Below are 16,408 nucleotides of genomic sequence, written 5' to 3' on the forward strand. Positions count from 1 at the left end.
GGAAGATGAGACTGCAATAAACCAGCATTATTAATGTAAAGAGGGAAGTAAACACATTTATAAAAACATAATGCATACCAATCAATACAAATCAAACCAAAAGCAGATCATACTTACATCAAAAGCCTCTTTCCGGAGACCTTTACTGCTCCTTAACCAACTCCGACTTAATTCGCTCAGCTCTGGTATTGGTTGGACCTTCAGCCTAACAGTATCCCCAGACTGACGGATCATCTCCACAATTTCATCCCGAGACTTATTCTCCACATTACGCCCATTGATTTCCACCAGCCGGTCCCCTGGCACCAAACCCAAGGCAAGGTCTTTAGTACCAGCCCCAGGTTCCGCAAAGTGAACAACCCTGCGATATACTTGGCCATCTGGTGCTCTGTCCAACATGGTGGTCCTACGCAGAGAGAACCCAAAATCTCCAGTGTTCCTCCTCTGCAGTTCCAGTTCTCTTGGTACTGGTGCCAATGGTGGGAGTACTGAAGGCAACTTTAAATCAGCTGGGAATGTTTTTCCTACCACTTCTGGCACTGGAACAAGTTTTATTGTATTGTTGGGTGGTGTCACAAGTACTGAAGGAGCATCATGTTTACTGAATTGTGTATCAAATGCTCTAACTTCTACTTGAGGAGAGGGAGCAGCAGAGTGCTCTGAAGGAGTGGAAGTCTCAGAGAGGCTCTCATCCCGGCTCTTTTGCGAAAAGGAGAAGCGTTTTACCATTTGCGCCACCCCAGAATTCTGTTTGGCAAGGGAGCCAAATTTAGCAGCACGCTGAAGCACACTACCTTTAAAGGTGCTCTCCTCGGTCTTCAGATCATCACTGGAGCTGGCAGTACTCAGGTGTCCTGAATCATACAGAACACTTCCTCTATTACTGACATTATCCGAGTCAATATCAGTGAGGTTTAATTCAGAGCTACTTGCCACTTTAATTGGAATGGGGTTAGAAATTTCCAATTTCGCCTTAGAGTCCCTCTTAGAAGAACGATTAAGATTAAAAAATCCCCTCCGAAGGCTCATTTCCTCCAAACTCTTTAGCTCGGCTGCCGACATCCTTTCTTTCTTCTCTTTCTTCTTGTCTTTCCGGACACCATCTTTTTCCTTGTCCTTATCCTTTTTCATCAAATTGAACATGTTGAAATGTTGAAATATAACTATAATGCAAGACGCACTAATTTCTCCAAACCGGGTCAATACGTGTGCCTTCCTCCAGTGCAGCTCCTATGCAGATAAATATTCAGCTGTTAAAAAGAAATAAATAAATAAGAATGACTTCATGGACAGTTACGCACAGACACAAACAACATAGAATCAGAGCTACGTAGTACAGATGGATAAATAAACACAGAATTCAAATTGTGCCCATGACTTGATGAGACACTGCTTGACAGCAAAGCCTGATATAAATGAGTGATTGTAACTTCCCAAGTTGATGTGTATGGCTTAAATGTGGTGCTTATTTATGGCATATTAATTATGAAATAAATAGTAAAGGGACAGTATAGTCACCTGAACAACTTTAGCTTAATGAAGCAGTTTTGGTGTATAGAACATGCACCTGCAGCCTCACTGCTCAATCCTCTGCCATTTAGGAGTTAAGTCACTTTGTTTATGAACCCTAGTCACACCTCCATGCATGTGACTTGCACAGCCTTCCATAAACACTTCCTGTAAAGAGAGCCCTATTTAGTTTTGTTTAATTAAGATTTTCTTATCCCCTGCTATGTTAATAGCTTGCTAGACCCTGCAAGAGCCTCCTGTATGTGATTAAAGTTCAATTTAGAGATTGAGATACAATTATTTAAGGTAAATTACATCTGTTTGAAAGTGAAACCAGTTTTTTTTTATGTAGGCTCTGTCAATCATAGCCAGGGGAGGTGTGGCTAGGGCTGCATAAACAGAAACAAAGTGATTTAACCCCTTAAAGACACATGACGGAAATATTCCGTCATGATTCCCTTTTATTGCAGAAGTTGTGTCATTAAGGGGTTAACTCCTAAATTACAGTGAATTGAGCAGTGAAATTGCAGGGGAATGATCTATACACTAAAACTGCTTTATTAAGCTAAAGTAATTTAGGTGACTATAGTGTTCCTTTAATTATGACTGCCAATTGAGAACCAGATTCCTGTCTAAATCTCGGTCATATCCCTATGTTTAAAATTGCAAAGGAGACAAACTTCTAAACATATTAAACATATTGTAACTCTACAGGGTTATTTACAAAAACTAGAATTCGAGGGCGGGGCCTGACCGCCGAACTGAGCAGACGCTAAGCAGAGCAGCTCCTGCTCATGGAGGCAAAGATTGTGGCATAACTGCTTCAAAATTACCTATACTCGACATATAAGGCTACCAAGCAATTGGTGACACTAAGGGGCATCCAACGGTACCACTCATGCTGACCCACCAGCGAGAACCCCCCGACTGCACCATGAGGCCTACAAGCAAGGCAGTCACGGGAGAGGCGGCCGCTCTCCCACTGCCCAACAAAGCTGGAAGGCTGACTATGGGCCCTTGTCCCCCCCCCTATGGACCGGAGGGGGTTATCCCGGTCCCAGGAGGTCGCCCGCCTGCTCTAAAGCGACGACCACAACTCACTACTCCTGGCATGGCAGAGCACTCACGTGGGCCTCCTGCAGAAGCGCAGCCACGCGCTACACTCGACAGTATCGACGCCATCTTCGCAGCCTTTTGGCTCCGTCTGGAGCTGAGACTAAGAGGCTCTCCCCTGCCCACACAAAACCATTCACCTACCAAAAGTACAGAGGAACTCTCAGCCCGGCAGGTGCCCGTCAAAGCACAGACGCAACGAGATACTCTGGCTGGGCCGATCCTGGGCAGGAGTACTGAGCGGAGCGGGGAGAAGCGGGGAGCAAGCAGGCCCCCTCAGGGCGCAACTACCACGTCAAAGCAAGAACCAGCATACACTGGCCCGCCTGGGTTGAGAGCCCACAGGGAAGCACACTCCCGGCATCATCCACATAAGCGGAGGCACCGACGCCGCAGGCGGCGTAGAAACACCAGGAGCTCCTGCAATCCCCGACATGGGAAGGATCCGGACTCCAGCACGAGCTACCGAATCCGTGGAGCCAAGATGCGCGCTCTCTGCAGAGCCTGGGGCTGGAGGGACGCTGATCTCTGCCCCTGCCTTCTACCGCCCCACAACTGCCTCAATGAGATCCAGAGCACGGGCGTAGGTTGAACACCAGCAGCTCCGGGTGAGGACTTACACATACCAGCTGCCCACCTACCACCCTGGATACACAATAGGACTTGAGACACTCTTATTGCCATTGCTAACAAGTATATTCATTTAATGTCAGATCCTGCCGTTTAAACAGTGTTAGTTCTTTTGCTTTAGTTCTCCCATCTTGTGTAGTGTTAAATTGTCGAGCTATGACATGTTATAACCTTTAGTTTAACCCTATAACTATCATTTTGACATACTCATTTGCCTGTCTAGCTGACATGTTCGCTTAGAATGCATACTAACCTGAGGCAATGCAGCCGCCACTCGTTTATGCTCACTCTATAGCAACACTGTAATTTACCAATTGTGGAACATCTTAGAGCTTCATGCTTCTTGCCTAATTAGTCTTCCAAACTAAATATCACGGCTTAGCATGTCTACCTCACTATACTTGTATTTTTATTTTTTATTTTATCTTTAATATTTCTATCTATGTGCAAAGCTCAGAATAAGCTACCGATACTTCTTCCCTCGCATGCAAACATGCACTCATCACTCTCTTATGTTATCTTGTTTTGAATCATTTTTTTACTTAAAATGTGCAAGTCTTCCTCATGCCATACTCATGTTATATTGTTTTTATGTATTCGCGCTTGAGACTGCTGTTATGGCACTACGAGCGCAGTTGTACTCATCTGCACGACAAAAATAAAGAATTTAAAAAAAAAAAAAAAAAAAAAAAAAACTAGAATTCACAGTGAATTTCAGATTTAAGTTCAAAATAGCCAAACTGGAAAAGTTCTCCAAGTCAGCTCTGCATAGAGTTCAGGTTGTGGCTTTATATTTGAAATTCACTTTGACCAATAACACTTTTAGTCTTTATTTATTTACATAGTGAAAATACAGTATTCCACAAGTTACAAGTGGATCCGCAACACAAGCACGGGAAAGTATAGTACAAATAGGCAGGTAGGGTAAGATTATTAGGGTCTCAGAAACAGCAAGAGGATTCCAGTTCCGGGGACTTCCTTAGTGAGTACCTATTTTCTCAACTTTTTAACATAAAATTTAAAATTAATCATAAAGCATCTAATTAAAACGCTAATACATGATTTTAGAATGATGAGCTGATAAGCTTTTAAACGTCTTTTCAGCAGCTTGATAATTACGATAAGCTGTATGCTCTGCTTCGAGGATTTAAAGAGGATCTGTAACCTGAAAATACTAACATATACACTATTTTATTCTGCTGTAAACGGTTTTCTTTAAAAATCTGACCTACGGTAACGAGATTTTCAATATTATTTTTCTGTTTTTTTTTAAGTTTTGCAGCACAGCACAAAAAATAAATAATTAAAAAATAAGTTTCATACTCTTTAAGAGTATTTAGAAAAGCACATCATTGAGCAAACACACCTATGTGCTGTGCTTGTTTAAATGACAGATGATGTACGGGTGAGATTGAATATAACTTGCATATGCCATGCAGTGTTGTGCATACAGGTACCAGCACGATGTGTGCTACATGGAATGCTTCAAATTGCAAGACTGGCCACAAACTCTCTTTTTAAAGATTATAAGAACCCCAGGTTCTATTCTTAGAACAATTAATCTACTATAATAATAATAATAATAATAATAATAATAATAATAATAATAATAATATTGTGTCGCTCCAGTCACCATTAAACTTGCAGTTCCTCAGACAGAGAAAAGATAGAAGTTTTTTTTATTTTTAGTGCAACAGCTGGGTCAGACTATGGTGATCTCTTAAATAAACACACAAAAAGTTGGGTGTCAAAAGTAAATATTGATGTGCTATTGCCAACAGGCTCATGTAATGTATACAGACAGAGTGGCCAGGCTCCCCAAGATATGTAGTTGCTGAATGCAGATTTGTTTTTAGGGGGTCAGGGGGAGGAATTGATGCAGCTGTATATACTCCTGTTCTGTACATTCCTTTCAGTCGCACTGCAAAAGTTTAGGCCTGGCTAGTACACTAGGACTTGTAATCCGCATTGGAATAAAAAAAGGGCAATCACAAAAATGTAATGAAAATATTAACATGCTCTTTGTGTGTGTACACATACATAAAAACAAAATACACAATTGCTTTAACAGGAATTATAAAAAAAGTATTTGAAAAAAGGAATAATAAAAAAAAAAACATTTAGTCTTATTTTATGACAATTGATGCCAATTTTTTTTTTTTTTTTTTTTTTTTAAATATGAATTTAGAAATGCTCATCTCTTCTGGGCATTCATAACAGTTCTTTAAATATCTCTTAATAATGTATTCCCAAATGTATTACTAGCAACCCACTTGGAAGCTGTGCTGCTCTACAGTTCAGCAGCCTGAGGTCAGTGAGACAGTGTACAAGTTCTGTGATCAAGCAATGGGTGTAAACAGTTATTGCATTTATAGAAGGAAAAGACATACAACTAGAATGTTAGCTATAAAACCATTTACAATAGCACCACCCACAATCTCCTTTTTTTTTTTTTTTTTTTACTGTAACAGGACATGATCAATGGTATAGAACTACTATAGATGATGGCTGACATCATCAGAAGTCTTGAATATTATTTTATTATTTATATAGCGCCATCGGATTCCGTAGCGCTGTACAATGGGATCAAAGCCAAACACAATTCTAGTGGCCAAATAGACACACATAGTGTATTCAATAAACAGTGAACTTTAGGGAATTTAAAAAAAAAAATTTCAAAAAAATTGTAAACTCAAAAGGGAAAGAAAAAGAAAAATGAAGTTCCGTTTCTCAAAACGTCCTGCTTAGATCTAGAATTATGACTATGCAATAAATGTTTGTTTTGAACCACAGCTATCAGGCTAATTTGAAACTTTACCCAATAAAAAAAGTGAATGATTGTAGCTTCCACCTACTGAGACATTCAGCTTGTGGAAGACGTTATATCAGATTTAGTTTGTGGCATTGCCGAGAAAAGCCCTCATTGGCCGAGGACATTTTAACCAAAGGGACTATCATGACTTTCCCATATTAGATCGTCGTAGCATGAAAGAGGATCTGATGCAGGGGGCTAAATTGCAAGTTTTCACAATTAATGCAATTTCTGGCCAAACCTCTCTTTCAGGAGATAATGTGAGGAAAGTTGGGTCATGTTGGGGAACTGCTTTGACTGTGAACACAGGAAATTCTCTTTTTTAGAAAATGTCAAAATTTCAAAACCTAAATTTTCAGTTATTATCCTACCTACAAATTCGATTTCCTCCAAAACCCGTGAGATTTACCAACACTGATCTTGAGAACGCTTTAGATGCAGGTATACCCATATCTTTGAGCAATATTTTATAAGCAGACTTGACTCCTATAGTATGTCCAAACTCAACACATCACATCCCTCAGGACCTGCAAGTTGGCTGAATTACTTTCCCACTATAGTCACCTAAATTACTTTAGCTAAATAAAGCAGTTTTAGTGTAAAGATCAGTGGTAGTCAACCTTTTTCTAACTACCGCCCACTAATGCATCTTTTTGGTTGAAAACATTTCCTTACCGCCCACCAGTTTTCACGCAAGTGTGGAATATTTTTTCGAAAGGAGGGTGTTTAAAAAAAAATAAAAAATGACAGAGGGCCGCATGGGAGAAAATGGCGCTGGGGGAGGACGAGTACTCTGACTCCTCTGGTGACTTCAACCCAGACCAGGGAGAAGGGGCTCCGATAAATCAGCCCTTGGTGCCCAAGTCCAAAGCACCCCCAGCGACAGGAGAACCAGTAACAGCAGCCCTGCTGACTAAAATGTTCACAGAGCTCAGGCAGGACATTGCAGCAGACCGAGCATACTTCAAAGAGGCCATAGAGGGGGCCACCACGAGGCTCACCCAGCTGGAGGCCAAAACAAGCTCCCATGACACGCGCTTACACAACTTGGAACTTAAAATAGCAGATCTTTACAAGCAACAGGAGAGAAAGTGGAGAGAAAGTGGAGATCTTGGAAGAGAAAGTGGAGATCTTGGAAGAACAAAGGCGAAGAAACAACATAAAGGTTTGAGGGATACCGGACGAAATAGGGCCTACACTGACCTCCCACACTATGTGAGGCGCCTAATAGCGACCCTCCTGCAGCCCAAGCAGGCCAAACGTGTTCCGTTTGACTAAACCAACAAACGCACCCCCAACCGCCACAGCCAACATTATTGTAAAATTTCAGACTCCCCAAGACAAAGCCGCCGTCCTGGCAGCGAGCCGGCAGAAAACCCCTCTACTATTTGAGGACTCCCAAATTGCGTTATTCCCTGACCTCACAAGAAGCACACTAAGTTGGCGAAAAACACTGCAACCAAGCTTACAACTGCTGAGAGCTAATAACATCCAGTACCGCTGGGGCACACCGCGACTGATCACATTTACTGCCAAGGGGAATGCCTACCGGGCGAGAAGCCCTCAGGACCTGGATACTTACCTGGGCCAATTGGGCCTAAAAACCCAGCACGCGGAATCCACGACCACCGCAACCAGGCTTGACCCCGCCAAAGCCAAGGAATTCATACCCAGGTCATCCCGTCAAGCCACGCCAGCAGGCAACACAACCTGAAGGAATCGCACTGACAGGAGAATTCTCCATCATCTCGGATGCCACAGAGCCCGCCGCCAAAAACCCGAGACTACAAAATCAGAACCACTCTAATGGTGTTCTTCATGTATACTGTTAAACACTCCAGCGTACAACCTCAGAGACAGAGACCTTAAATCCTACGATCACTAATGCGCTGGAGAGGACTGAAGTTTCACCCTAACCAAAACTTTTTTTTTCTTCTTTATGTTATGTTTTTGTCATTGCTCTCCTCTTCACCCTTTTTCTAGTTAAGTTCAATTTATTTTTATTTTTCTCAGAGAAGAGCACACTAGCACCACTGGGACTCCCCTCCCCCACCCTCCTTACTTAATCCAACAGATAGGTGTATTTGATGTAGTGTTTCCCCAGGGCAGGCTTTTCTTCTCCCCGGAGTAGGTACACCCAGGGCCGGCCTTAGGCATTTGGGCGCCCTGTGCGAAAATCTTCACAGCGCCCCCCCTTCCCGTCCCCCCCTCCCCCTCTCCTTCCCCCTTCCCACACACCCTGTCACACACACACACACAGGCAGACAGCCATACACACACACACACACACACAAACACACTCAGGCAGTCATACACAGACAGCCACACACAAACACACACACACACAGACATGGAATGTGACGGCAGATAAGAACCATTCGGCCCATCTAGTCTGCCCAGACAGTCACACATAGGCAGTCACACACACAAACACACACACACACAGGCAGACAGCCACACACACACAGGCAGACAGTCACACACACAGGCTGGCAGTCACACACAGACAGCCACACACAAACACACAGGCAGACAGTCACACACACACACTGGCAGACAGTCACACACACACACTGGCAGACAGTCACACACACACACTGGCAGACAGTCACACACACACACTGGCAGACAGTCACACACACACACTGGCAGACAGTCTCACACACACACTGGCAGACAGTCACACACACACACTGGCAGACAGTCACACACACGCGCAGACAGCCACACACACACACTCACTAACAGACAAACACACTAACAGAAACACACTCACTAACAGACACACACACACTAACAGACACACACACACTAACAGACACACACACACTAACAGACACACACACACTAACAGACACACACACACTAACAGACACACACACTAACAGACACACACTAACAGACACACACTAACAGACACACACTAACAGACACACACTAACAGACACAGACACACACTGACACACACACTAACAGACACAGACACTAACAGACACAGACACACACTAACAGACACACACTAACAGACACACACACACTCACCCACATTAACACATTTTTACAAATTTCTTTAAACACCCCCCCCCAGCCTCCTTACCTTTGGGAATGCTGGGGGGGGGGAGGTCTCTTCCTCCCTGGTGGTCCAGTGGCTGCTGGGCGAGCGGCACTGGCTGGAGGGTGGCTGGCGAGGGAGCACTTCCTCTGAGCTGTCTGCTCAGCTCCCTCGCGCGCCTCAGAGTGAGGCTGGGAGCCGGAATATGACGTCATATTCCGGCTCCCAGCCTCACTTTGCGGCGCGCGAGGGAGCTGAGCAGACAGCTCAGAGGAAGTGCTCCCTCGCCAGCTGCCCGCCCGCGCCGCCCGACCGCCCAGCAGCATGTCTGTTAGCCGCAAGGCAAATGCCCAAGGCAAATGCCTTGTTTGCCTTGCGGCTAATACGCCCCTGCCGTGTGAGCTATGCAGCCGCAGGGCGCCCCCTGCTCCATGGCGCCCTGTGCGGCCGCACAGCTCGCACACCCCTAAGGCCGGCCCTGGGTACACCGAAAGGAGATAACCTGATAATAACATAACCAATGGTTAACCATAAGCCCAGGGGCTGTTCTAATATTATTGTGATATTATATTGTTGACTAACATCTTGAAAAACTCAAAACCCACTCAGCATGACCCCATGCACTGGATATCTAATATGCTTTTGTTCTTGTATGTATACCAAAGGTCATAACTCACTCTGTTTATTACTTTGCCTCCGGTACATGCCAAGTGACCAAAATACAGAATGTAAAACGCAAAGCACCTGCAAAGTGTACAGACCTGTCGGTTTAACCTGGGTTCACTGGCTTGTCTCTTATAGTTACGGTTCCCTAAAAGTTAACCCATGAATAACTAAGCATTTTAAAATGGTGCAGATTGCTTGCAATATATGACTAAATATAGTGTTGTGATCTCAAGCAACATTGTTCTGGATAGCATGTATAACCTGATTGTTCCCTGTATTATGTTATGCCTGTCTATGTTTACTTTTGAATTTCTAATAATATTGGGATGTTTCCTGGGCGACCAACATCTCGAAATAATCAAAGCCCACTCGGCATGACCCCAGGCACTGGATCTCTAATATGCTTTTGTTCTCGTATATATACCATAAGGGCATGCACTCGGTTTATTACATTGCCTCCTGTACATGCTGAGTGACCAAAATACAGAATTGAAATGCAAAGCACCTGCATAGTATACACACCTGTCAGTTTAACCTGGGCTCACTGGTTTGTCTCTTATATTTACGGTTCCCTTAAAGTTAACCCATGAATAACTAAGCTTTTATAATTGTGCAAATTACTTGCAATATATGAATAAATATAGTGCTGGGATCTCAAGCAAAATTGTGCTAGATAGCATGTATAACCTGATTGTTCCTTGTATTCTGTTACGCCTGTCTATGTTTACTCTTGACTTTCTAATCAACAAAAAAAAAAAAGTGCGCTGTGTCCTGCAGTACTAAAACTTGTAATTATCTATGCACTTTCAAAAATAAAGAATTTATAAAAAAAATAAAAAAAATATTAAATGTACGTATATTTATCTTTTTATTTCCAATTAATGCATGTTTATAATGTTTTTAACTTTATAAAGTTTAATGAGAAAACAATAAAGTAAATTGAAATTACCTTTACTAGTGATTAATGAGATCCTTGAGGTTGATGCTGCAAGACTAAATATTTGATATCTGGTTAGATTTTCATAAGGAACAAACGAAGGTCTCCTCTTTCGGTGATATTCAGACGACTTCTCTGTTTGCACATAATATGATTTCTCATCTGTTTGTCAGCTCCCCTCCTGAATTCCCCTCCCCACTTTTTTAAAAAAAAATTTTAACCTTCCTTACTATTACTTACTATAGCCCACTTTAACAGACAGGCACACATAAATACATACATACAGACACACAAGACACACAAGACACACACACACATACAGACAGACAGGCACACACACACACACACACACACACACACACATACAAAGACACATACAAAGACAAGACACATACATACACACATATATACAGACACATATATACAGACACATACAAAGATACACACATTATATTTAAGTCACCCTCCTGTTTCATCCCTTTAAGGTGCAGAAGGGTGACTTTCCCTGGGGTCCAGTGGTGGCTCAGGTGGATGGGAGTCAGAGTTCCCACTCTGACTCCCTCCCGCGCGGGCTCTCTGTATGCTGGGAGGAGTGACCGGGGAATCACTTCCTCCCAGCAGAGATGATGTAATCACAGGGGGCCCAGTCACGCTGTTAAAGCGCCCAGCACTGACCGGGCACCCTCACAATCCACATCCATCGGGTGGCCCTGACAGCATGGGCCATCCGATGGACCCCTCTGTAACGGACAGTTTCGCTCAGAAGGGGATAAAAACTGTTTAGGCGATAATCCCCTTTTCCATAGACCAGCAGCTACTGCAAGCACCAATCTCCCGAACTGCAAACTGTACGAATTCACCAACTCCCGAACTGGAAACACACGAACCCTGGAATCAGCCGAACAGGAAAAGCATACAATCCGCTTACACTCCTGGCAGTCAGCATACAATCCAATTCCCCCAAAAACGAGACGACGCATCGGTTTGAGGGTCAAGCAGAATCTGTTTTACTGAGGGCTACCTGCCCAGTATTTATGCAGGTCTCCCACCTGGTGGACACTCCACTAAGGGACCAAATGGGAGACTGAAACAGCAGACAGACATGTATCACTTTAGTACACACAGCCACAATACTTTCCCACAATGCATCCTGGCTTCCTCCTCTCTGTCCTGGAGATAATTAGAGAAGTAATTAAATTATCTCCCAGGACAAAGGCAAGACTCCATTACACACGTGGTGATACAAAGACAGACTATCACTTTAAAATACATAAAGACACATTTTATACATAAAACACAGACATGTAACATATCCCCAGATAGCTCAGGTCTGAGTGCACATTATTAGGTGAATGGCACTCAGACCACACGAATACAGTTTAATTGCCATGGAGCAAAAGTCTTTATTTATACGAACAGGCTCCATGGCTGTGCTATCTGGGTTAAAACATTCACATAAAACAAACTACCAAATTTCTATGCGTTCGCTCAATCCATACGAATTAGAACCAGGGAGTTGGAGGTTCAGCGGTGCCTGCACGTAAAAGTGTACGGGTTTGGTGCATGAAAGCCGGGCAGACAAGCGCTGGCTGCCCGGGGAGCTCCGGAACACCGCCATCGTGTGGCAGCTAAGTGTAACCGCGACCACCCAGTAATAATCAATTAAGCTGCGGTTAACCGCAGCTACTGGGTGGTCAATTGCCGGCACACACTTGTTAAGCTGCGGTTAACCGCAGCTTCAGGGAGGTAAATGGAGGGCACACTCCAGCTTCTGGGTGGCCCATTAACAGCACCGGCCGGCTTCCCACGGCTCTGGGGAAGCTGATAAACGGCTGTTTGTTCGGTAGATAGAATCTACCGAACGGCTGTGCAGAGAGGGAGAAATAAATCCTCCTGCACAGCAAAATTAACCCTTTAGCTGCCGGTCCATAATCTAAAGGCAGCCGGCGGGCAACCAGGCTCCTCCAGTTCAAAGTGGCGAGGTTGGCTTCGCCACACCCTCCATATGCAGCCTCGGCGGTTTGCCACCTGGGCCGGGGCCGCAAGTGGTGATGGCCGCCGGGGTAATGCCCGCCGGCCCGCACCCAATCTGGCAAAAATTTGAAAATCCCTACCGTCCACCTGGAATCCTGAAACGCCCACTAGTGGCGGTAGGGACCAGGTTGACAACCCATGGTATAGATCATTCCCCTGCAATTTTTCTGCTCAATTCACTGTCATTTAGGAGTTAAATCACTTTGTTTCTGTTTATGCAGCCCTAGCCACACCTCCCCTGGGTTGATTGACAGAGCCTGCATGAAAAAAACAAAACTGGTTTCACTTTCAAACAGATGTAATTTACCTTAAATAATTGTATTTCAATCTCTAAATTGAACTTTAATCACATACAGGAGGCTCTAGCAGGGTCTAGCAAGCTATTAACATAGCAGGGGATAAGAAAATCTTAACTAAATAGGGCTCTCTTTACAGGAAGTGTTTATGGAAGGCTGTGCAAGTCACATGCAGGGAGGTGTGACTAGGGTTCATAAACAAAGGGATTTAACTCCTAAATGGCAGAGGATTGAGCAGTGAGGCTGCAGGGGCATATTCTATACACCAAAACTGCTTCATTAAGCTAAAGTTGTTCAGGTGACTATAGTGTCCCTTTAAATTGAAACTTTAGCTTTAATTTACTGATTGACAGCATCTACAATTCTACATGATCAGAAAATACACTTAAAACTTTCAGCTTACCTTGCTCCAAATAAACAAACAGTTTTGACTGAAAACAAGGGATTGAAATGTGACCGGATGGAGCAGACCTGTTCCACTGCCTTTAGTTTGCTATACTGTATATACAATTGATAAAATCAAATAGAAACATATGGTACCCAGACGCCAAAAAGGACTATGGAGTTATCTCCAGAATTAACAACACTGGGTCGCATCCAAAAGGTCAAAATGTTTCTAAACTATAATAAGTCATTGCACCGGTCACCGGGAAAACAAATTTACAATGCGGTATAAAGGTCGAACTCCTGAATATTTAATATTACTCTCCAAATTGTACCATGCATTTCACATTGCAAAATATGCATCCATGAAGAAAACCTCACAGCAAATCCTTTAGCATTTGATGCAGTAATCCTGTTTGGGTGATCTTTCCCATCCTAGAAACTGGATAGTAGTAATAGTAGTTCTAGCAAACGTTTAAAATTGTTCAATTCAGATGGAATGCAAATGCCTCCGTATGCCTTCCATTACAGGAAAGAAAAGGGATTGTGACGAGAGTGAAGTCGCCAATCATCTCACAAAGCCCCCAGAAACACTGGCCTAAGCCTAGTAAAAACGTTTTGAAGGTTCCCTTGGATCGCAACCCGCGCAGCCCCATCAGCTTCTACTGAAGCAACCAACTGGGTGCCAAGGGATAGACATAGACTGAGGATTATGGGGGCTATTGGCCTTTATCACAGGAAATTGAATTTCTGGAGGACAAAACAATACCATTTAAAAGTTTGCTGGAGTACAGTGTACGGTTCCTAGGGACAGAAAGATCACCCATGCATGAGTACTGTTTAAAATATGCAAGAATTTGTTTCCGATATTTTACAACCATTATTATTCAAGGAACACTATAGGGTCAGAACAACAAACATGTATTCATGACCCTATTGTGTTAAAACCACCATCTACCCCTCCTAAATATAGCAAAATCTTCCTTTATTCCAGTCTGCTGCTGGCACTGCCCCTAAACTGCCTGCTTGGCTGACATCAGAAGTCTTGATTATCATTATTATTTATATAGCGCCATCAGATTTCGTAGTGCTGTACAATAGGATCAAAGCCAATCACAATTACTTCTCATAGGAATGTATTCAATTGGCTGAGCTTGTCAAGGAGGTATCTGAATCAATGAATCTCTATGAGGAAAGTTCAGTGTCTCCACGCAGAGGTTGAAGACACTCAATAGCAGTGCTGCACAGTGTGCAGCACTGCCCCAGGAAGTACCGCTAGTAGCCATCTGGCCAGTGGAGGTATCCCTAGGCTGTAATGTAAACACTGCTTTTACTGTGAAAAGACTGTTTACTGCAAAAGGCCTGAATGGAATGATTATACTAGCCAGAACAAATACAGTAAGCTGCAGTTGTTCTGGTGACTATAGTGCCCCTTTAAATTAAAAACATTCAAAATATGAATAATTATTTACAGAAACCCCTGTCAACCGGGAGGAGACTTTTTTTTTTTTTTTACAAGATTGTCATTTAAATTTAACACGAGGCTAATTGTTTATTTTTTGACTGAGTGATAGGGGATTGTACCTACTTCATAATATGAATATTTTGGCAGTAGCACATATTTCATATTCATATAGCTTCATATTTGTTCATGCTACTTGTCTGCACATCTATGAGTCTGTGTACATTCAAAAACGGTTTTACGACGGCCATTCCCACTGCCCTCAGAAACAGAATTTTTTTTAAAATGAATCTAAAACGTAAATGTTGGATGAAAGATCACAATGTATTTTAAAGATAAAGGGAATGTGTACAGAATAGTACAAAAAGTTAGAAAATTAAAACAGCACCAAACATGGTTTAACCAGAAACAGGTTAGAGGACACGGCGTGTACTGAACCCAAATTTAAATGAGTAAAGAAAATGATTAACTATAAGAAGTACTTCAATATTGACAGGCTTCACAGAGGATACACACAGAAATCTAATTCTGAAATACAAGTAATAAAGGTTGGGTAATCTTTTCACTTTAAGATAAGGATATGTAACAGAGCAATAACCCTGTGCAGCTGTCAACAATTCAAGTAAAACTGTTTCAATGCAGAGTAAGAGTAACCTCTACCCCCTCTGTCTCTATCAGAGCAGTCAAATGTGATCTATGATGATGGGCATGTAATTGCGACATCACCACATCACACACGCACTTTATGAGCAAATATTGAGCAGAGGTGTTTCTACTTACTCACCAGCAGGACATCCAAACCACTCCAGGTCACGACAAAAGACGCAATGGGGGATGGGGAGGTTATAGTTGTAGAGAAGCTAAAAGTATCAAAAGGGAATTCTCCAAATCTGGTCAGAAGAAACATGCTTCCCCTTCACATCAATGAAGCGAATAGACTACTGATCATTCAGACAGGACCACCAGCTAGGGGCTTTGTTCCCAAAATCACCACACCCACTCTTTCTGCTTCTAGCAAAAAAAAAAAAAAAAAGGCTAGCTGTATTTTATATTTGTATTTCTATCTTAACCCATTGGTTGCCAAGCAGTACTCAAGAGGTTAACAATGCCACCCCCTGCTCATAGCTTAGAGCACTTTGTTATTATATTTGTGCAGAACTTAACACCATCTCAATTATTCATGAAAGGAAACTGCCAGTTTTTTTTCTAACAAAGCATCCTTCACAAAGACCTGTGTTGGGCTGTAGTCCTGTCAGCTCTGCAAAGCTGGGCCTGATCCTTCCATTCCCCCCAAGCAGTCAGTCAGACAGGGTAATGACAGACTATATTGTATCTATAACATACATGCAAATACAAGATTCTATTCTAGAACTATCAGTCATGAGACAGCTGAGGGTCTGCGTAGGTTATTGTTCAAATTTACCAAATGGTCTGCTCACACTTTACCATCTGCAGAATGTATTTTTCCATGGATAATCAAATTCATTATCCAAACCCTAAATCTTTATTCAAA

At 42.9% G+C, this 16,408-nt stretch overlaps 1 protein-coding gene across 8 annotated transcripts in view; it reads right to left on the reverse strand.

Moving 5' to 3' along the window:
- MYO18A (myosin XVIIIA) overlaps positions 1-16,408 on the reverse strand; it is a 277,949-nt gene that overhangs the window by 236,999 nt on the left and 24,542 nt on the right. For 7 of the 8 annotated variants that reach the window (XM_063450000.1, XM_063449999.1, XM_063450002.1 and 4 more), the window contains one exon: positions 118-1,250. In XM_063450000.1, coding sequence (XP_063306070.1) covers positions 118-1,143 — 1,026 coding nt within the window. In that variant the 5' untranslated portion in view covers positions 1,144-1,250. The remainder of the gene's footprint in view (positions 1-117; positions 1,251-16,408) is intronic. The other variant, XM_063449986.1, reaches the window with a different exon arrangement.

The sequence above is a fragment of the Pelobates fuscus genome, chromosome 1 (genome assembly GCF_036172605.1).
Source record: "Pelobates fuscus isolate aPelFus1 chromosome 1, aPelFus1.pri, whole genome shotgun sequence".
Taxonomy (NCBI): Eukaryota; Metazoa; Chordata; class Amphibia; order Anura; family Pelobatidae; genus Pelobates; species Pelobates fuscus.